Genomic DNA, 24,173 nt, shown 5'->3' with positions numbered 1-24,173 from the left:
TATATATAGGCAACTATTGATGTGCAAAATACCATTCCTTGAAAATATAAAATTCGGAATTTTGTATGTAGAACTATTAATATGTACTTTTAGAAAGATACTCAATGGATTTTTCAGAGGCTAAATGACATTTTCTTACATTACTGTTTTGATGGCTGCAGCTAATGGCATATGTGCCTCTATATTTTTTTCTCTTTTTTTTTAAGTCTCAGGTTGAATTTCTAATATGGCAAACATGGAAATACATAACCCATAAAAGCTCCTTGGGAACGTAAATATCTTTTGAGCATCAAGGAATACTGAGACCAAAAATATTGAAAATAACTAAATTAGAGCGTGTGTTCTTAAGCAATCTGTGATATTGTATGCAAATACTGTGTGTATGTATATACATCTATATATATATTCCCCCCCTGTGGGGAGAGGGTACGTAACTCCACCACCTGCTCAAAGACTGTGGGAACATTCAAATTTTTTAACTCTTTTGCTTGTTGCTTCTTAAAGAAATGTCTCAATGTAACTCTTCTTTCATCCTATAGAAACTGGTTTTATCTGATTTCAGGGAAAACAATTTGCACAGAGACGGCTAGCTGGGACATCCGAAGACTTCAAACTGATATCTTCTACCACTGCTTTTCTAAAATTAGTTATTTCCATTAACCAAAATAGTATTTTTAAGTTCTATATGTGATGTGGCAGGCACTGTGGGGCTACTGTTAAAAACTAGACATTGCTCCTGAAATCTTCACGCTTACATTCAAGGAGGGAAACATATAAAGGTAGATAATTCGAATAGCAGGTATTGTGATACAAATATTACACCATAGGACAGTGTCTGTCAAACTCTGTGGTGAAGAACCAATTAAAAAAAAAACAACTGCTAATCCATGGCTATTATCTGTGTAAAATAGAATAAAAGTATGTCAGCAATTGTAACTTCTATAATTATCTTGTCACAGACTGGCGGTTTGCAGCTCAGCAATCTATACTTTGAGAAACGTTGCTTATCAAACACTTAGAAGGTGCATTTAATCCAAACTTGAGCAGTTCAGGAAGCATTTCTAAGCAGAAGCCCTTCTAAGAGGAGAACTAAGGGGGTAAAGGCCCTAGGCAGCACCAGCTGTATTTTGGCAAAGGTCTTTAGGCTGAAAGGAGTGAAACTTTGAGAGTGGGGAGAGATGAAACTGGAGAGGTATGCAGGGCCCAGATTGTGTGGGATGTTTGGATTTTAACAATGAGCAATGAAGAGGACTCAACTGGAAGTCACAAAATCGCATGTGTATTTTAGAACGGTTTGCCTTCCGTGTGGAAGATGGACTGACAGAGGATCAAGACAGGGAGCCCATTTAGGAGGTTATTACATTGTCTAGGTAAGAGATAATGATGGCATGAAGGAGCGTAACTGCATGGGAATATAGAGTAGAAACCTGTTTACCAGTCTGGATGACAGAATATTAGAAATGATAGCTTCCAGAATTTTCCAGCTGGCAATATTATTTTTTAAGACTATGAAGGTTATGGTTTTGTCAGTTCTTGCTGTTAATACACACTATTTTTTTAAAACATCTTTATTGGAGTATAATTGCTTTACAATGGTGTGTTAGTTTCTGCTGTATAACAAAGTGAATCAGCTATACATATTATTCATTCTTGGAGTGCAACTTTCTGTATTTGATGCCATAAATAATATTTATAGAACTTCATTCAAATAAGTTCTTGTTCATTTTTTCATGGGGCAGTAGACACTTATTGCTTTTCTTTGTTATTTAATATCCATTTCTTCATCTGCCCGGATTTCCTTTTGAGAAATTGCCTCTGTCCCATGGCATACAGTCACATGCTAATCAGATGTGCCCTCTCTGGAATCTGAAATTTGAGCAGACATTCTACCTCTGCTCCTAACCTGATTGACCCTGCTGTAAATTATGCCATATTCCAGCCCCTACTGTTGCCTTTGTTCTAGCAGAGTTCCCTAGTTACCTATGGATTCTGTGAGCTTCTGATAATTTGAATGAATTCTCTTCTGCTTAAATTGGCCAGAGTAGGATTCTAGCTTGCAACCTTACATGGCAAATCCAACAGAATCTGAAAGTTTCTTTCCTACAGGACACATTAAACACAACACTCTACATCACCGTTGTATAAGTACGAGTGTAAATATTTAACAAAAGCAAATCCCTCTTTTTAGAGCTATGCCTATTAAATATTAAGGTTATTTCTAAGTAGTGAGGAGGGAATTTCATTACATATATAATACAGAAGAAAGCAGAATGCTATAATGGTAAGAGCCTGGAGGTGAGCAGTCTGGGTTCACACTCTGGATGATGACCACTTTCTTGTGCAAATTACTAATCTCTCAGAGTTTCAGCTTCCTCACAAGCTAATAACAGTACCTGTCTCACAGAACTATTATGGAGATTAATTAATACACACAACATACTGCGAATACCTAACACAAGTAAGAACCCAATAAATAGTCATATGACTATAATACAAACCAGTTTCTGAAACATGGATAAGAAATATAAAACCCACAATGCAAACAAGATATTTTATTGGAATAACTACTAAACAATGGAGTACTAAAGGTATAATTTAGAATTTTAGAAATTAAATGGAGTATTTAGAGAATTCATATGTTGTATTAAAAGTTTAATATCTGAATTTGGAAAATAAAGTAAAATTTCACAATCACTGAAATGCTTACTTCTTCAAGGGATCTTCTCGGCTGTAAAGACTTGAGAAGCTTGTCTCCTGGCCTTGAAAAGAAATTTAAAAAAATATTAATAGTAAGGGAGAAGTCAATTAATTAAAGTATGTATTAATTTTATAATACAAAAAATCTGGAATTTTTTCCAAGATAATGAAAATTCCTTAAGGAATATTACAACTTCAAATTTAGGAAATTAGGAAAAACATTTTTGAAGCCAAGCCATTAAAAAATTAAAGAAAATTCCAGATAAAGACAAAACACAAAGGATTAAAAAGAAAATAACACCTTTTTTATGGAATAATGAATCAAAATTAAAAATCCTGGCTCAAAGTCAGAGAGAGGTAAAAACAGAGAGAAGGAGAGATAGAGATGGGGCTACAAGCAGAGAACCACCACCAAGGTCTCACTTTCCAAGACCACAAAGCTAACAGCTAAATAAAATGTGCAGCTAGCCTCCATGATATTGGGTAGGCCAAAAAGTTCACTTGGGCTTTTCCATAACATCTTAACCCCACCTATGATGTCAAAAGTTATCGGTATATTGGTGAACAAGCATCTTGGTATTTTGTAACAGTTAAAATGAACCTCTAACTTTATTCAGCCAAATTAATGATAGGGTGAAAAAAATGAATGCAATTTTGGTATTTAAGTCATTGCAAAGAAACCTCTAATGTATCGTAATTAAACTGAAAAACCTCTTAAACAGTCCTTGCCTGTATATCCCAAGTTGTGATGCTGAAAAGATTACTCTAGCTCTATCTCTCATTTCAAACAATTTTAGTCCTTTCCCTCATGATCCTATTATTCTTCATAAACGCTCCTTGCTACTGCTCTATCTCTTCTCTCTTTAGAGGGAAACAAATGTGAAGTACTCTAATAGGGACATTTTTTTTTTTCTTTAAGATTTGAGAACTGTGTATTTTCTAGACTTTATATGCTACCACATAGCTTCAGTTTATACAAGTGGAGGGTTTCCAATTCCTAGGAATTCTTCTATAATGTACTACTCATCACTTAAATGCAAGGGATAAAGAGGTAACTGTATTGAAGTTAATTTCTGGAATTGTATATATCCAATAAGTAAGTGTATGTGTCCTATTAGAGTACTTCACTCTCTCAATAGTGTGATATATGTATCTCCAATAGTTCATCCAACATATCCAAGTGCCTAACACAGAGCCTCAGGAATCACTAGAATCACATTTAATAAACAGTAATTATGAGACCAATATGAGTTAGAACTCCTTGGATTAAGTTAGCTTTTTCTTACCATATATGTTGCCATTTTTCATTACTCCCCTGACATTAAAAATTAAATTATGTATTATAAAATTAAATATTTTTGTGAAGCTCTAAGTAAAATATTTGACAAACTTAGGTACCATTTGAAATTTAAAGATGTTCATTCCAGAAATTAAATGACATACAAAATATCTTTGCCAACCTAATGTTACAGAATGAGGTGTTAGGAGTTAGCTAAAAATTTTATACTCTGAAGTCCAACCTGTCCAAGCTTCACATAATAAATATTTAGATACTTACAATTTTCTCCTCTGAAGAAAGAACACCCTCTACTGCCACTATCTGGTACTGCTTATGTTTTAAATTCCCCACAAATTTCCGAAGTTGCTTGACACTGCTAGCTTCCATGTCTTGTTTTAAGAGTTTCTGCATTTCTCGAGAAGGACATCCAGGATCAAATACTAGTAAACATAATGTTCGGTTTTTTCTCTCTTCAATTCCAACAACTGTTTGACTATGACCTATCAAAAAATCAAGTAAGAGCTATATATATATATATATATATGTGTGTGTGTGTGTGCGTGTGTGATATCTACTTATATGTACAGCTATATACAGATATGTTACTATATATACACACACACATATAGACACACTATATACACTTTCTATATATAGTGTGTGTGCACATGTGTATTTAGAATATAAATACAGTCAGTCCCTCTGACATATAGGTTATCTGAGTTCTTTCAGTTCTAAGACACTTTCAGTTTTCTTTGTTCAATTTTAGTTTTCTAAAGGCTTCATGGCAAAAAATTCTACTTTCACTATGCCGTATATTTTAGTTTTTCTTTCCTAATCCCATAGTCCTTCTTATTCAAATTATCTCAGATGAATGGATTTGAAATTTACCTACTGAAGAACAAAAAGTCTCATGGTTCCAAAAGGTAAACAAGAGTCAATTTATACATACCAGAACTTCAATGGGAAGGGCTTAAACTTTCTAGCTTGTATCCTGAACAATGAAATTCCTAATATTTACTTCTCCTTCCTCCTGTCAATCCAAATCATCCATTTGACAAATTTTATGAAATATCCATATGCCAGGCACTATTCCATGCAGTTAGTGATACAAAAGCAAACAAAACAAACACTTCTGCCTTCATGGAGCTTATATTCTAATAGGAAGGAATTCTCCACAAACAAGGTAAATAGGTAAAGTTTATATATATCATGTTAGATAAAGAAAAATAAAGCAGGGAAGAGGGATAGGAAATGCCATTGTTGGAGGGGGGTAGAATAACAAGATGAATTTTTTAAAAAGATGGTCAGGGAAGGCCTCACTGAAGTGAGGTAAAGCCTTGGAAAATGTAAAGGATGAACAATAAAGGGAGAGTGAACCAGGTGGCCCTGAAAATACCAAGGACATCATCCATTACTAGAATGTGTCATGATGACAATACAGCTCTAAAAATAAGAGTAATGTCACAATACTCCTCTCCTCCCATTAATTATCAGAATCTTAACGTATCCTAAAGCAAAAACCAATTGCCTGTCTCATAAAAATAAATTGTCTTATAAGTTATACTTAGTATCTGTAAGTTATACTAACCTTGATGTTGAAGATAGATAGGAGGTTTAGATGTAAACAGTACTTTCGGACTCCCTTCTCTCTCTGAACAATAGTAGCTCAATATCCATTCAAATAAGCGAGGGTGTGTACCCAAAGGGCCAGTTGACTTGTGAAAGTCAATAATACGACACCTATAAAAAAAATTGACAAAATGGATTATTTAGAAAAATATTAAAAAAATTTTTTTCATCAATGGAGTTATAAAATACAAAAAGTTAATTTAGAATTAATTTTATTTCATCATCATTTTCTTAAGAAGAAATAAAAATTTTATTATTTATTTGAAAACTTATTTTATGAGGAAATTATTTAAATAACTTTTAAGGTTGATGACAGATATAAAAGTTACAAAAATTTTCTGACATATAAAACTTCCATTAGTAGTAAATGAGGGTCATACTTGATTTTTAAAAGTCTACCTATAACCTGAGACATAGGGACTTTTACTCCAAAGTCTCTAAACCCGATGATCAATTAGAAGCCGACCTCTAATTATAATTCCTCAACAGCCATTTGAAGCTATCAAAAATATCCTAAATATTTTTCCTGTCAGTTCTCTCAAATTTCAATAATAGACAAGAAAAGAATACCTGTAAAGATCATGAAAAACCTGTATGTACCCCCATCTATACATCTATCTATCTATCTCCTATTTGGCAACAGACCATGGTGGTACTGTTTCCTCAAGAGGAAGTCAACCATGAATAAACCAAACTATTTTAAACAGGAGCACTATTTACACTTCTCAACAACTATTTTAAAAAAGGTCGAATATAAGTAAAAGCAATTAATACAGAGTCATGAAGCTTAAGGCAAACTTTCCATTAAAGATGATCATAAGCATCTATCTCCGATGTCTCTTGAAAGCCGAGGTCCGCCAGTCAGCTTTTTAGTGCCTCATTCTTCACTTTAGGAACAGACAGCTAAGGATTTTTAAAAGTTACAAGAAAGCCTTCCAAATGGAAAAGACTAAAATAAATAGACATGAAAGCAATTTAACATGGAGGATACAGAAAAATGCAAGGAATAGAAAAAAAGAAAATGTTGGAAAAAAATTTTACAACCATAAAAGAATACGATGGTATGAAATTACCCCTTAAAATTAAAAACATGATTGTTAAAATAAAAATTTCAATAGAGTAGCTGGGAGATAACGTTGAGTAAATTTAGATATTAAAACAAAATCAAAGAAAGTCAAAGAAGTTCAGTGGCCAACTAACAGGAGTTCCAGAAAGAAAAATAAAGAAAATGGAGGGATCATAATTATCAAACAACATTTAACCTCTAAGCTCTTACTACATGTCAGTCATAGTCCTAAGGACATTATTATCTCATTTAATTATCACTACAACTCTATGAAGCAGTAACTATTTACATGTTCTTTTATCAATGGTGGGACTAGGACAAGTTAAGTCGTAGAGCTAGTAGGCAGAAAGCTAGAATCAATTGTAGGCAATCTTACTTCAAAAAGTCTAAGCCCTTAACCACTATACTGAGATCTTATAGCCTACAATTCCAGATTCAAAAGGAAAAACAAATGCCCAACACAATGAATCAAAGCCCCACATCCAATGGTGAATTTTCATAGTATCGGGGCTAAGAAAAGATGCAAAAAAACTTCCAGAGAAAATAAATAGGTTATACACAAAGGAACAAAAATCAGATGGCAGCTTACCTTCTCTTTAGTAATACTGATTGCTAGAAGTCAACAGAGTAACAACTTGATCTGATTTGAAAATGATTTTGGGTTAAGAATAATACAGCCACACAAACTATCACTTACGTAATAAGACTAGGTACCATTTCTTAGAAGGCTAATAAAGGAAGTGTTCAAGCAAAAGAGAGTAATCCAAAAAAGAGAGAGACATGGAATCCAGGAAAAATCCAGGACCCAATTCAAGAAAACAGTGAAGAAATGCAACATGATTAGAGCTGTGGAAGGGATCTAGAAGGCAAATAATGCAGACTAGAGCAGAGGAAAGACAGCTTCAAGAAAAAGGTGTCCAGGAATAAGGAGCACCTCAGATTTCATGATAAATGGAGTTTTTGGAAAAATTTGACCATGATGCAGCCAAACTGTAAAACGGAAAAGGAAAGGCAATTCTTAACTCAAAGAAAATTTTAAAAAGCTTTTCAGGAAAGATATAAAATCAGCAATGAATAATATTTACACAGTCATGATGTAAACCCTGACTTTAACTTAATAAAAACTGAGATTTAACCATATTACAAAAATTGAGGGGAAACAGATGGGAGATATAAGGAGAATGCAATAGACAATGTCTAAAAGTGACAAACCAAGAAAAGGCCATGAAAGCATATTATTTAAAAACAATGTAAGTGGGCTCCCCTGGTGGCGCAGTGGTTGAGAGTCCGCCTGCTGGTGCAGAGGACACGGGTTCGCACCCCGGTCTGGGAAGATCCCACATGCCGCAGAGCGGCTGGGCCTGTGAGCCATGGCCGCTGAGCCTGCTCGTCCCAAGCCTGTGCTCCGCAACGGGAGAGGCCACAACGGTGAGAGGCCCGCGTACCGCAAAAAACAAACAAACAAACAAACAAAAAAAACAATGGAAGTGACAGCTGCCTCTGAGAGACAGGACTTGAGAATAGATAAGAGCATGAAATGGGGAATGAGTTGCTGGTTTTCATTGTAAGTCTTTCATTTTAATGCTACTTAAATTTTATTTTTTAACTATCCCTTTGATAAAAAAAAAAACCACAATAACAAAAATTTCCCAGATATGACAATAACATTAACTTGGTTTTTTAGGTACATACTTTATCCTTAGGGAGGTCAGAAGTGTATATACTTCACATGCTCCAATCCAGGCCTTTGTTCCCTGTAACCTGTTATTAAGTTGAGAGGCACCCTGGGGATCAAAACCTTCCTTCCATGCATCTTCAATCATAGACTGAATTTTTGGAATGCAAGGAACTGACATACCTAAAATTATACAAAGCAAATATGTAATATGACAGTAAAGTACTGAATAATATCATTTAGCAGTACACCATACATTCTACAGGAACCTACAGTTTTTATGCCATTATTTCTGACATCTTCTACCATATCATTTTCTCTTCCTTCAACCAGAATTCAGGTTTTTAATGTAAATATCCACTAAAATACATCTTTATTAAAGCTATTAATTGTGCCTACTATATATTAATTCATTCCACATCAAATGTACTTTATCAGATGATAAGTTCAGGGTATCATATTTCACATACCTTTCAAGCAATCATCATAAGCATCATTTTGCAATAATGATGAAAGCAGCATTTGGAAATTTCTGTAACCACAACCCCAACCTTTGTCACCAAAAGATGACTGAAAGTGATCCACTACTGTAGAAAGCCACACACGCCTCACATCTGTGGCAGCATTCTGATAATACCTATAAAGTGCTTCCATAATTCCTAAAGTGAAAAAGAGATTTAGAAAGTTTAGAGGGATATCATCTTTCTATGGCTGTCTCATATATTTCTAGTATCAACCTCTTTCTCAAGGGCCACATCTAAATCCTGTTGATTCCATCTTCTTTATCTTTTTACTGATATAATCTTGGTTATTGTCCTGCTTATTTACTACTATGAGAGTTTCCTAATACTAGCATATTACTTATTATGCTGAATTGAAACTGTTTGCTTCCTTCACTTCTGCATCTGCAGGGCCAGCACATAAAAGTACACTGCTGAATGAATGTTCTTGACCCCCCATTTTATTATACATTCTGCTGGACATCATTCTTTCTGAAGCTCAGTCCTAGTCAATTTGCTCTCAATTTAAAAACTTCAATAGCTTCCTATTACCCATGGAATAGTTTTAATCCATGGTATATGAAGCCCACAGCAGGCTATCCTCTAACTTATCTTTATTTCAAACCACTCTTCTTGCCACAATTTTGGCTGTGGCCTAACTGAACATGATTTTGACCATGGAGTTTTCATTCAATCACAATATTTACTAAGCACTTTTAAAATACTTAGCACTATGCTAAGCATTGAGGATACAAAGTATTATGACAATATTCCTTAAAACCTCCTGGACCCAGATTATAATAAGTGCTATAGCATGAATAACAAGGTGTTAGGACAGGGTACATCTGATTCTATCCCTTTCCTCCTTCTAGTAACTCTCCCTATATTTCAAAATCCTACTGATACCTTCAGAAGCAAATGCTACAGTCTTTGTAAACACTTTTCCTGATTCCATAACCCCAAACAAAAAGGTCCTCTTTTTCTGAACAATCACTACATTTTACTTGTGCCTCCTAGGTACTGGTCATATTTCATGGCAGAATTCTACAGTTCTTTGTGTATACTTTACAGACTCTGGGAAGCTTATTGGCAGGAACATCTTATTTGGATAGCCCATACTTTCTCACATAGAACATGGCACCAAAAAGGCAATCAGTAAATACTTTACTTGAATGAAGATTATCCTATAGGAAAATGGGTTTTTGTCTTTAAGAAGGCAGAGTCAATAAATCAAAACAATTAAAGGAACCAAGAGTTGTAGCTGTGCCTACACTATGAAGGACAGAAATATAGACCATTATAACCATTTCCAGGGAACTTAAAAAGATTAGACTCACCGTCAAGAAAAAGAACAATTAAAATGCTATATAACTGAGTACTAAATGTTGTAGCATGGAATGGGTACTCTAGGAATTCAGAGAAATTAATGTGAGATTCAGTATCACAGACTTTGATAAAGAGATCAAGATTTGAGAGACATTTAAGAGTGAGGTGGAATAATAGAAAAATAGGAAAAAAAAGTAATGTACATTCTAATATACTTTGGCATAGTTATTACTAACTCAATGATGCCTCATTGTGTAGGTAATACTGTCCTAGTAACCACATCATAGCACTTGCTTTTAAAGGAAAATTTCCTCATAATTAAAGTTTTTTATTTCTTAGCACCTAAATGTCTTTAGATATTTTCCAAGATGAATGTACCTTCTGTTAAATTCTATTCTATTCTATATAGAATATAGAATGTTAAAATAATGAGACTCTTCAAATGAGAGCAGCTTCAATTAACATCTGCATAACTAACAAAAAATACAAATTTTATTTGGAAGTCTGGATTTCCTGGATGTGGATTTCTTTTTCCTTCCCAAGGTTAGGGAAGTTTTCAGAGAGCCAGTGTCTCCTGGAGGGGAGCCTTACACACGGCTGGTGTCCTGGTTTTTACGCCTGGTACCCCAGCTTTCACAGCTGCCACCCTGACAGCCTGATTCTGGTGGCCAGGAGGGCTTGCATTCCTGGGTCTCACAGGACTATGGCAATCGGGAAGACAATTCTTAGAAGGCCGCCACCTCCAGGTCACTGCACAGACAAAAAACTGAGGCATATCCCCAAGTTTTCCTCTGAAGGCAGCCTCTTTCTTTGTCTTAGAGCTTCAGCCTGGGGGGCAAGCTTCAGGATTGGCACATATCTAGTGGACTAGGGAGCTGCTCTCAAGGAACGAAGGCTGTGGATGCCACCTTGGCATTCTCCCTCTGTCTTACTCCAGCTTACCAGTAACTTCCAGAAAAGAGCCCATACACTTGTGTGCAACCCTGATTTTTGCGATTGTCACCCAGGGGACACTGCCATATCACCTGGTCAGCAGGCCTTATACTAGCAGTCCAACAGGACTGTATATATTTGCATACTTTTGAAAGCTGTTGCAGCCACTATTGAAAACAGTATGGAGGGTCCTCAAATAAATAAAACTAGAACTACCATATGATCCAGAAATTTCACTACCATATGACACAGCAAGCCAATTTGCTTCAGAAGAAAACAAAAATACTAACTTGAAAAGATATATGCACCCCTATGTTCACTGCATAATGGTTTATAATAAACAAGATATAGACCCTAAGTGTCCACTGAAGGATGAATGGATAAAGAAATTGTGGTACACATACATACACGCAAAGGAATGCTACTCAGCCAGAAAAGAGAATGAAATTTCACCATTTGCAACAACATGGATGGACCTGAAGGGTAATAACGCTTAGTAAAATAAGTCAGACAGAGAAAGACAAATACTGTATGTTATCACTTATATGAGGGATCTAAAAAATAAAACAAAGGAATGTAACAAAACAGAAACAGACTCACATATATAGAGAACAAATCAGTGGTTAACCAGTGGGGAGAGAGAAGGAAAAAGGGGCAAAATAGGGGTAGGGGGTTAAGAAGTACAAACTACTATGTATAAAATAAATAAGCTACAAGGATATATTATACAGCACAAGGAATACAGCCAATATTTTATAATAACTTTAATCTAAAAAGTACTGAATCACTATGTTGTATACCTGAAACTAATATTGTAAATCAACTATACCCCAATAAAAAAAAATAAAAAAATTAATGTAACAACAACAACAAAAAACAAAATGAGAAGAGATAACACACACACACACACACATACATACATACGATGGAATATTATTTAGCCACAGAACAGAATGAAATCTTGCCATTTATAACAGTGGAGGGACCTTAAGGGCATTATGCTAAGTGAAATAAGTCAGACAGGGAAAGACAGATACTGCATTATCTCTCTTACATGTGGAATCTAAAAACACAACAACAAAACCACCACCACCACAACAACAAAACCAAGCTCATGGATACAGGGAACAGACTGGTCTTTGCCAGAGGCAGGATGTGGGGGGATGGGAGAAATGAGTGAAGGGAGTAAAAAAAAATCTTTAGCACTAAATCGATTACTTCTAAATAAAAAGGACACAGTACATTACAGGTCAGTGTTCTTCAATCTTTTACAGATATATTTATTTTAAATTATACATACACTACTATATTCTCCAGTAACTCTAAAACATATGTATAAACAGAAATTAAAGGATACCATAAATTAAAGACAAGTAGAAGTTCTAATATTTTCTTCCTATATACCCTAATGCATCATATTACACATCTGCTGGGAAGTCCTATCCTGTATGGAAACTTTCTGCAGGGAGACCCTTGAAGTATAAAGACAGCCTTCAGAAACAGACCTATGGATATATGAAAATATGACATATGTGTTACAAATACATGGAGACAGTACAGATTTGCTAAGTGGTACTGAGATAAACAAGCAATAACAACTTAGTATTATAAGTATCACTACAAATAAGGGGAAAAATTAGATCCATACCTTCTCTTTCGCTCACTCAATTTTTTCCCTCCCTCCCGCTCTCTCACACAGACATATGCACAAATAAATTCCAAGTTGATTAAAAGTCAAAATATGAAAAGCAAGGTATAATTTTTTTTTTTAGTAATGGCTACTATATTTTATTTTATATTTTTGGCAGCGCCGCTTGCAGGACCTTAGTTCCCCAACCAGGGATCAAACTTGTGTCCCTGCAGTGGAAGTGCGGAGTCCTAACCACTGGACCACCAGGGAATTCCTGAATATGAAAAGCCGGCATAAATTTTTCTTTTGTTTTGTTCTATTCTTTTAAATTTTAGTTTATTTTATTGAAGTACAGTTGATTTACAATGTGTTAATTTCTACTGTACAGCAAAGTGACTCAGTTATACATATAATATTCTTTTCCATATTATGGTTTATCACAGTGAGTTGATTTTTATGTGCTAAAGTCACTTCCAGCTGGCATAAAAAAATACCATGATCTATGTGAAGGAACTATCTTTTTAAAAATATATATACTTTTTTTTAAACTTTTTATTTTATATTGGAGTATAGCTGATTAACAATTTTGTGATAGTTTCAGGTGTACAGCAAAGTGATTCAGTTATACATATACATGTATCTATTCTTTTTCAAATTCTTTTCCCATTTAGGTTGTTACATAATATTGAGCAGAGTTCCCTGTGCTATACAGTAGGTCCTTGTTGGTTATCCATTTTAAGGGTATAAATATTTAAAGACAATATAAAGGGATATGTTTATGATCTCAAAGATGGGGGGGTTTCTTAAACAAGACACTTAGAAAACAAATAAAGGGAAAGATTGAGAAATTCAATTATATTCAAATTTAAAATTCTGTCTAATGGAAGACACCATGTACAAAATTTAAAGGCAAATTATAGATTTGAAGAAGATATTTGCTCCTCATATAATCAATGAAGAATTAGTATCCTGAATACTTAATGGACTTCCAAAATCAATAAGAAAAGGACAAACAACCCAACAGAGAAGGGGAAAAGGAAGGGACTAGGTTATTTACAGAAGAAACTAACTCAGGAGTAATCCGAGAAATACAATTAAGAGATGTATCCTCCTCTCATGCCCTATTATGGCAAAAATTAAAAAGTGTCATGATACAAAGTATAAGTCAGAACACACTGATGCTAATGTAGATTACAACCATTTTAGAAAACAACTCCATAATACCCTTAACAAAGTTAATTATGCAAATACCCTTTAATCTAGTATTTCCAGTCTGGATGTTAGAGAAACTCTTGAGGGGGAAACCTGTTCACAATTTGTAAGAATAAAACACTGGAAACAACCTAAGTAATACAAGGAAATTCTATACAGCAATCAAAATGAATGAAGTACAGTTATAAGAATCAATATATTTAAGCAAATCCAATTAAAGCATACATATTGTATACCAATTTACACGTAGTTTAAAATATAAAAGATTATGTATTATTACGGAAACCTACATATAAGATAAAATTATTAAAACATATATGAGACTGATAAATACCAAATTCAGGATAATGATTCCCTTTGTGGAGGACAGAAATCAGAATGAATGAGGGGTATGCAAGGGGTTTAAAATACATATGAAAGGGTTTACAGCTTTAAAACATTAAATTTCATAAAAACTGGGTGGTGGGAACAAAGCTGTTTCCATATAATTTGGTTTTTTTTTAAACTATACTAACAGACATGTTAAAAAAAAATGTTAAAAACATCAGGAAAAATGGCATTCTTTGGAACAAGACAGATCTGATTGTGAATACCAGCTGGGCCAATAACTAGCTATGCAACCTTACCTTGGGAAAGTAATTTAACCTAAGTCACAATGACCTCACCCAGAAAAATCGAACAGTACACAAGATTTTTCTTTTGAGAGTTACATGATACAATATATATAAAGGTCTTAGTATCTAAAACTGTACTGAACAATACGGTAGAAACTATTTACAGGTGGCTATTTGAACACCTGAAGTGTGGCTTGTCCAAACTGAGATGCCCTGCAAAGTAAAATACACATTGGATTTTGAAGAATTGTAAAATATCCCATTAACAGTTTTTAATACCTATTACATGTTGACATATTATGGACACGCTGGAAAAATATTAAAATTAATTTCACCTAGTCCTTTTTACTTTTTCTAATGTGACTACTGGCAATTTAAAATTATTTATGTGGCTCACATTCTACTAGACAGCAATTGTCTAGAACATAGTAAGCACTTAAAAACTTTTCTAAAAGGTTTGTTTCCAAATGTCAAATAAATTGACACAATATAAAAGTGAATTATTTTTAAGTGAATTATTTACTATAAAAATAAAAGTTCAGGAGTTTTAAAACAACAAACAAAAAATTACTTGAACACACAGTCTCACCTAAAACTATATAAACTATGGGTTATGAAAATTACACAAAATTCAAATAATTCTGATTATTACTTCAGTGTGTATGGAATATTAAAACCATGATTTGGATGTTTAAATACTCACCAGAAGTTTTTGTTTTTCCATCATCAATACCAATAGCTAGTGATTCCATCATATCAGCTTTTCTTCTATGAAATTCAGATGGATGCATTCTTCCCCTATTTACTTCTATCTCCATATTTCGTAGCTGCTGTTGCTTGTACCCTCCAGAATTATTTAAACCATATTGTCTCTATTGAACATAAAAACAAATGACTTAATTTTTATGTCCCTTTACATTAATGAGGATGGAAACTTCCCACTATTTTTTATATCTGGAAATATATTTTGAAACATTCTGGTTTATAGACATTTATACAAGTCAACTTAAAGATTTTTATGAAAAATAAATCACACACAAGAAAATCCCTAAGTTAATAATAGCCTTTCTCTACAAACAACCATCATGGTAAGAGACTTGTTTTCCTTGTAGTAGGGAAAGTAGAGAATCCTGTCTTCCTACTAATGGTACTGTGAAAGGCAGATGAGTTCTGACCATACTGCTGATTTTTTCAAGACAACCTGTCAGTACTTGTTATTTGGTTCCTAGGCTAGCCTACAAAGGCCTACTTAATCCATAATTCATTCAGGTATTCATTCTATGTAGTGAATGAACTATGTTTTTGCACACTGACAATAATATGTTAAAACAGCCCCTATGGAAAACATTTCTGAGATCTGAACAAGTAACCTGCAAACTTACATAATAAACTCCCTTAAACACCGAAAAGTTTTTGTATTGATAAATGTTTCAAAATTATATAAGGCAAAGACGACTTAGGAAAAGCCAACTTTCTTTTCTCCTCTGAATCCTGGTGGGAAAATAATTTTGCAAATAAATGAATCATGAATGAGAAAAATAGCCTAAATTAGATATTCCAAAGGAAGAATAGCCATGTCTAAGATACTGGAGAAAAAAAAGTCAGAGGTCAAATAAGATCAGGAAGATTATGATATGTACAATGCATATTAGTATTTTAAAGGCTTTGAGAAGACCCCAAGTACACAAACCTGTTTAACTGGACACTTTCAAACCTATTCAATCATAAACCCTTTTTACTCATACATTACCCTATTAGCACATAGAAAAAGAACACTCAAAAACTATATGAGCATTATTAGCACAGATGACATCATAGTCTACAGCAAATTAGGTCTGAAAAAAGTAGAAAAAGCTATTAAAATTTTTAATGCATTAAAAATATAATAGATGCTACCAGTTTAGTTCAACAGATACCACCACTCACCTAAAAAAAATGAAGTCTCAAACATCATCAAAAAGCATTTTCCATTAAAAATGGTTCTTTCTAAATGCCTGAATTGCAATCACTAAAAGAATTTAAGACTCAGGAGACATTAATTCTAAGTTTCCGTTTTAAGTACCTATACAAACACTTAAAATTCTGAGTCTCAATTTCCTAATTTTTCCCATTGACATAGGTTTATATCCAGGCTTTACCATTTAATACTGCCAAACCCTGAGCAAGTTAAGCTACTTAAGTACTTTATGTCTCCATTTCTTCATCTTCTGTTAAAAAAAAAAGTCTAAAATAACTTCATGGAGCAGTGAAGATTTTAAGATACTTTATACGAAGTGTTCACCCTAGTACATGACCAGAATGAGTACTTATAAATGGTGGCTGTTATGAACTATAAAAAATATATGTAAAAAAATATTTTGTATAATAAAGACAAAAATAATAGGCTGAAGGCTTGATAGCATGTTTGAAAAATAAGAACTCTAACCAAACCAAAATAATATAATTGCTATTAATCTTTGTACCTGCAGGTTCTGAAATTCTTCCATTTCTTGTCTTGATTCTTCAGATCTCCTCTTTCTGTCTTCTTCTTGTTGAAGCTGTTGAGCCAATTCCAGATCTCTAGAACACTGGACTCTATCCATACCTATTATACATTTTTAATGTTTAGAATAACATAACTACTGAAATAAAGGCTCACTTATATGTTAATACATATTTTTTAAAAGGAGTAAATGCTATTATTTTGCCATTTATTCATGACTACGATGTCACAGAAACACTGAGAACAAATCTAGCAGAACTTGGACTGCTTCTGTAAGGGTATAACCTCCACTTAAATCGCTAATACTCGCTGAGTGTTTAGGCTGTGACAGGCACTTCTTATTAATTATCTCATTTGGATCCTCATAACAACCTTAGGAAGTTAGGTATTATTATCTACTAAGGAAACCAGAACTTAGAGAAATTAAGTAGCACCCTTGAGCAGTGCCCCTCATTAACAAAAATAAGGCATATTGGTTTTTAAAAGAAATACTGGGGGGGGAAGGAAATAATAAAGAAGGTAAAAATATAAGTTTGCAAAGTACAGATATTAGATTGTAACTTAATTACAGTCTGACCCCTAAGCAAATAGTACAACTATGGAACATCTTGCCCTTTTCCCTCTCTACCCAGTGTCCCACAGATCCATTAGTGAGTGTCTTCTGGCCAGCATCTCCTTGACCTCCCAATTTGATGGTTTAATTATGTATTTGAATATTCTTTCTTTCCTTTCAAATCTCTCAGCCTCTGCTACATCTTCCTAATTTGTCCCTACTTCCACTGGTAGAAATATGCAATTCAAAACTGATTCTTAGCATACTTCTGAAGCTATCAACAGTGATTCACTCAGACCATATTTTTCTCTCATTACCCACTACAGGCTTACAGAATAATTTATGTACCCATACAAAGCTTATCATAAACAAAGTAAGAACTATTAGACTCTCAACTTCAGAGATTTATTCTTCCATAGTAATTAGTAAAGAACCACCACAGTAGAGAACTGTTCCATCTTTACTCCAGTAATTCTCATCTTCGTATTAGGCTGAGTGAGCAGGTAATGCTGTCCCTGGACATCACTAAGTGGTACTAGGATCATTGATAATGAACACTAAAAACCCCTGCATTAACAGGAGATATCTATGTACCCTAAGAAACTGAAATCCAGTAGAACACAATTGGTTTCTCTTTAGGTCTACATTACATTTTGTTTCAATGGAATTGTGAAAATCATATAGGATCTTTCCACTTCTAAGGCACCCTCATGATTACTTAATCAATACCACTATTAAAAAAAATAGGGGACAGAGGAAAACTTTAGAATCTCTTATAAAGCTAGTAGGTGGTAATAAAGAAACTAGAAGAGTATCTGAAAATGCACTTGAAAAACTTTTAAGTCTCATAGTTCATATTCTTTTTAAAATTATATGTGCCATATGGCAGCTTCCTAGTTCATAAACAATTTTTACTGACAAGATGCTAAATTCAACTACTTCCAGCTGCTGAAAGAATGGTCTCAACTTATAAATCAAAAAGATTTTTTAAATTGTACAATATTTCACTGTCTTCTAAATACTGATGTTCTAGGTCAAAATCCTGGATTCACACCCCTAGTTCAGTTGTTAGTCACAATAGTTCATCCTTTATAACTTTTCTGTGAAAGAACTTCTTTAAAAAGTTGAAACAGTATTAGAATTTTTTAAGGGACAGATTTATTTTTAACCAGTGTGGGTTTTTTTTTCCCTCTATAATACTAATCTAAAAAGTAGATAGTATCCTAGGAAGTAGAAATTAAATCATGACATTCTTATCTTTAAACATATAGGCATACCTTGTCCAAAGTTGCTTTCTTCCAAATGCAAGTCAACATGTTCTTGGAGAATATGGTAATTTGTACAGATGAGCCCACACATAGGGCAGTCATAGAGTGGTTGATTACAATCTGTATTAGAGATATAATTTAGTTGGTTTGATTTTTAAAACCTTAAAATTTTTCACCCCAAGTCAAAGACTCTACTACCCACTAACTTTATTAAATAAGTAAAAGCTCTTTGTAGTTGGATTTAAAGCAATTTTTCTACTTCTAGGGTCAAGATGAAAGCCTGGGCATAAGCACAAACCTCTTACAATAAAGGAAAATATTAATAATAAACATTTAGCTCCGTAGTCAAAACAAGAAAAGAAAAGGAAAAAGGAAAATCAAATGGTAAGTAGAGACCAGTTCAGATATGGACTTTGGGGGCTGGATTCTCAGTACCCTCCAAACTGTGTGGTGACATGCAGAATTCAAGCATTCAGCAAAAAAGCAGGACACTGGGATCAAATGCCCTAGTTGGGAGCATGCCCAAGACAGAAGAAATGGTACCTCTACAAGACCAAGACCTGGCTGATACTGGGTACCAAAAATGTTATTATGTTATTAGGGAACTGCAAATTAAAACAAGATAACACTACACATATATTAGAATGACCAAAATCTGGACCACTGACAACACAAAATGCTGGCAAGGATGTGAGCAAGAGGACCTCTCATTCACTGCTGGTGGGAATGCAAAATGGTACAACCACTTTGGAAGGGTTTGGCAGTTTCTTATAAAACTAAACACATTGTCACCATATGATCCAGAATCATGAATTCCCTTGTATTTACCCAAATGAATTGAAAATTTCTGTCCACACAAAAACCGGTACATGGACATTTATAGCAGCTTTATTCATAATTGCCAAAACCTGGAAGCAACCAAGATGTCCTTCAGTAGGTGAACAGATAAATAAACTGTGGCACATCCAAAGGAATATTATTCAACGCTTAAAAAAAAAGAATGGGCTATCAAGCCATAAAAAGACATGGAGGAATCTTAAATGTACATTACTTAGTGAAATAAACCAATCTGAAAAAGCAACATACTGTATGATTCCAATTATATGACATTCTGGAAAAGGCAAAAATATGGATAGTAAAAAAGATCAGTGGTTGCCAGGGGGAGGGAAGGATGAATAGGTGGAGCACAGAGGAATTTTAGGGCAGTGTGACTATTCTGTATGATACTAAATACTAAATGGTGGGTTCATGTAATTATACATTCGTCAAAACCTGTAGAATAGGGCTTCCCTGGTGGCGCAGTGGTTGGGAGTCCGCCTGCCAATGCGGGGGATGCGGGTTCGACCCCAGTCTGGGAGGATCCCGCATGCCGCGGAGCGGCTGGGCCCATGAGCCATGGCCGCTGGGCCTGCGTGTCCGGAGCCTGTGCTCCGTGACGGGAGGGGACGCAGCGGTGGGAGGCCCGCATACTGCAAAACAAACAAACAAACAAAACCAAAAAAAAACCCTGTAGAATATATAACACCAAGAGTGAACCCTAATGTAAACTATGGACTTTGAGTGATATTGATGTGTCAATGTAGATTCACTGATTTTAACAAACGTATCACTTGGTATGGGTTGTTGAATAATGGAGAAGGTTGTGAGGATAAGGGGACAGGGGGTATAGGGGTAATCTCTGTACTTTCTACTCAATTTTGCTGTGAACCTGAAACTTCCCTAAAAAATAGCATTTATTAAATTTCAAAAAATGAATTTATGCACTCTCCTTAACCTTTTATAGAAATTAACTCAAATGAATCAGACTTAAATGTAAAATTCAAAACTCTAAAACTTCTAGAAGATAACATGGGAAAGGTGACCTTGGGTCTGGCAAGGAGTTTTGATACAACACCAAAAGCACAACCCATGAAAGAAGAAATCAAGTAAGTTGAACTTCATTAAAAGTAAAAACTTCTGTGCTGTGAAAGACACTGTTAAGAGAATGAAAAGACAAGCCTCAGACCAGGAAAAAATATTTGCATAAAACATTATCTGATAAAGGACTTGCATCCAAAATATATAAATTACTCTTAAAAACTCAATGGTATCAAAGAAATACATGATTCTAAATGTGTATGCACCAATAAAAGAGCCTCAAAATACATGAAACAAATCCTAATAGAGCTGAAAGGAAAAACAGACAAATACACAATTATAATTAGGGACTTCAACTCCCTTCCAAAAACCGGTAGAACTGCTAGACAGGAAATCAGCAAGGACATGGAAGATCTGAACACGATCAAACAACATACCCTAATTGACAAATATAGAACACTCGACCCAACAACCACAGAACACACATTTTTTCCCCAAGTGTCTATGGAACATGTGCTGAGATAGACCATATACCATACCTTAGGCCATAAAACAAGTTTCAAGAAATTCAAAAGAACTTAAACCATAAAGTTTGTTCTCTGATCATAACAGAATCAAACTAGAACTTGGTAACAAAATCTGAGTTCCAGACAGTTCAGATGCCACTGGGCTGGTGGTAAATAAAAGAATGGCCTCTGCAGGGCTTCCCTGGCGGCACAGTGGTTGAGACTCTGCCTGCCGATGCAGGGGACCCAGGTTCCTGCCCCGGTTCGGGAAGATCCCACATGCTGCGGAGTGGCTAGGCCCGTGAGCCATGGCCGCTGAGCCTGCGTGTCCGGAGCCTGTGCTATGCAACGGGAGCGGCCACAGCAGTGAGGGGCCCGCATACCACACACACACAAAAAAAAGTGGCCTCTGCAAACTGGACTCTGAGTGTATTTCTCCTCAGAAAGTTTCTAAAACTATTTTCAATGTAGCTGAAACATTTACTATTTGCATCAAAACTCTTTTCCATTATTGTATTTTCATATTGCAATAATGGCAAATGAACAATGTTATAAACAAATTGAAAACACATTTGTAGTGATCTCATTTACAAATCAACTTTTGGGACACCACATATTAAACTGAGACTACTGCTACTTACTTATTATATAAAACGAATACTTTACCTTCTAATGGAGTGTCTAAAAGATCGGCATGCTCTGTTTTCACATGAGTTTCCATATCTTGACTACAACCTTCTATTTTTCCACAGAATGGACATTCAGGAGGACTATACATTGCTTCATAAATTGATCCTTTAATTTTGGTTCGGTCAGACTGTTTTTCCTTACTTTTCAGGAATTTTCTAGATTCAGTTAAGTTCTCTGAATGAAAGCCTTTATGTTTTAAAATACCATTGTTAGGCGGGCCTTGAGCTGAAATTTTCGGATGATTAGATGCACAAGCTGAATGAATACTTGAATTAACTTCCATTCTACACTGTAGGGTGCTGTCCTTCCTGCTATTGGAAGTTCCACACTGTACTGTATTAATCCTCTCAAAGTTTTTTTCTAGTTCATTTTGCTCAAAATGAGCAGTTTCAATATGAAAACACATTTCATCATAATTCACACCTGACAACTTGCAAAATGGACATGTAACTTCATTTTCCATGTGAACAATTAGGAGGTGAGTCTTCATGTCTGGTTCTGAGGTTACTGTTTCACCACATATATTGCAAGATAGCATGGTACAGCAGGTAACTAGAAAAGAATACAATATTATTTTAAGTTAGAAAGTAGGAGTTGAAGAAAATACATTTTATAAAATGATTTTGAGCAATTATATTTGTTATTTATAACTGGATTATTTAGATAAAGAAATTTTCAATGTACTTACTGTTCCTCAAATACACAAATTTATTTATAAATCTCAACCAAAATTTCACTACTGTATTTCAAGTTTATGGTTTCGATAAAACAAAGGCAATAATAATGCAAATTAAAGTAAATAATTTTTCAAAAATTCCAAAAAGTGTGTATCTGGACTGAGGTAGAGAAAAAATAACGTTTATAAACTTGCCCAGGTAAAATAAGTCAAGTAAGAGAAAACAAAGAGAAGAAACCTTACCAACTGATATATCTAAATAAAAAACTTTAAAGTTATTAACAATGAATTCGGTAAATAAATCTTTATAATAGCAGTTAACAGTTAAAGAGCTTTACATGTATCAAACCAATTCAAGCATCATTATTATCATTCTATATGGAGGAAACCCTGGCTCAGATATGTCACCAGCGCCAGAAAATGGTTAACCAAAATGCTAACCCAGTCACTCTCCAGAGGCTGTACTCTCCACCCAAAGAAATAAAAGCAGAGTGAGCATCATAGAAAACAGCACTGATTCCAGAGTCAAAGAGAACTGGATTATAATCTCAGGTTTCATAATTTTAGGTGAGACATCTCACCTCTTTGAGGTTCGGTCTACAAAACGAGTTGTACTAAATCAGCAGTCATTTCTGGGTTTTACGGACAAATAATGTACTGGCTACTGACACAAAGGTGATTTTGCTAAAAGTAATTTTCAAAGAGCAATCACCATCACAACCTTTCTACTACAGACTACCGTTCAGCTAAAAACTATTCAGAAAACAAACAGGAAATGAAAAATAAGGAAATTATTCCCATCATTTAAATAAATGTAGCTTTCTAAGAACTCCCAACTTTGTCCTTTTTTCCATTTCCCTTCAGGTAAGTGAAAATAGTCTCTGATTTTAGATGAAAATTCTCCCAAACCCCCAGTGGGAAGAACGTCACATGCAGAGAAGTTTCTACGTTCCCCGGGCTGGGACACAGCTGGACGCACAATGATGCGCTTCAACTCCCTAACACTTAGATCACAACAAGGGGATGAGAGAAGTACGGAGGCCGGCGCGAGGTGCAGGAGCCTACCCAAGGGTCCATGCCAGCATCCCGGGCCAGGACAGGAAACCAGCCCCGATACTAACTGGGTCAAAGCGTTGGGCCCAGGAAACCTGGGCTGGACGGTCACTTCCTACTGGCCTGGAGAGCCGGCCACAGGCCGGCCACACTGCCCTGTGCTTGGCTTCCTCTTCGGATCCCGCGGCTGACGCCGTCTGGCTTGCGGGCAGAGGAGTGCGTGCGCGGCGTCGATTACCTTTCCCGGCCTAAAAGACTGAGGCAGGCCCTCTTTCTACCCAGAGACTCACGGTGAACCGAGAAGAGAACCAGGGACTCCGAAAAGCTTCAGCCTCCAGGAACGAATTCAAGAAAGCTCTTTTTCTATTCCCCGGAAGGGAAGGACTCCCGGCATGCACCGCTTCAGGCCAATCTGGGTTGTAGTGCATTCTGGGAGTCGTAGTCTTTTTGCATCTTCCCGGCAAGGTTCCAACGCCTAATTTACGAGGAGAGGGCAAGTCCCAGGGCATTACACGAATCCACAA

General features: G+C 35.2%; 1 protein-coding gene across 1 annotated transcript; it reads right to left on the bottom strand.

Annotated features, from left to right (window-relative positions):
• Positions 1-16: 16 nt before the first annotated feature.
• ZUP1 (zinc finger containing ubiquitin peptidase 1) lies at positions 17-23,986 on the bottom strand. The gene is made up of 10 exons (XM_082855299.1): positions 23,718-23,986; positions 21,897-22,472; positions 18,877-18,987; positions 17,027-17,148; positions 15,268-15,436; positions 8,820-9,008; positions 8,367-8,532; positions 5,568-5,719; positions 4,256-4,476; positions 17-2,759 (listed from the first exon to the last, which is right to left on the bottom strand). Exons 2-10 carry the CDS (start codon positions 22,456-22,458, stop codon positions 2,712-2,714), a joined length of 1,740 nt encoding a protein of 579 aa, XP_082711425.1. The 5' UTR covers positions 22,459-22,472; positions 23,718-23,986; the 3' UTR covers positions 17-2,711.
• Between the last annotated feature and the right edge of the window lie 187 nt (positions 23,987-24,173).

The sequence above is a fragment of the Leucopleurus acutus genome, assembly GCF_964270905.1.
Source record: "Leucopleurus acutus genome assembly, chromosome: 15".
Taxonomy (NCBI): Eukaryota; Metazoa; Chordata; class Mammalia; order Artiodactyla; family Delphinidae; genus Leucopleurus; species Leucopleurus acutus.
This window is presented reverse-complemented; position numbering and strand designations above follow the sequence as displayed.

What these genes read in the sequence shown, in the direction of transcription:
- ZUP1 (XM_082855299.1), bottom strand. Translation starts at nt 22,458, where the DNA reads ATGCTATCTTGCAATATATGTGGTGAAACAGTAACCTCAGAACCAGAC. An exon ending in AGAAAGCAACTTTGGACAAG is followed by an intron (nt 17,149 to 18,876) that starts GTATGCCTATAT and finishes AATGTATAATAG; the next exon opens with GTATGGATAGAGTCCAGTGT. An exon ending in TTATGATGATTGCTTGAAAG is followed by an intron (nt 8,533 to 8,819) that starts GTATGTGAAATA and finishes GTATAATTTTAG; the next exon opens with GTATGTCAGTTCCTTGCATT.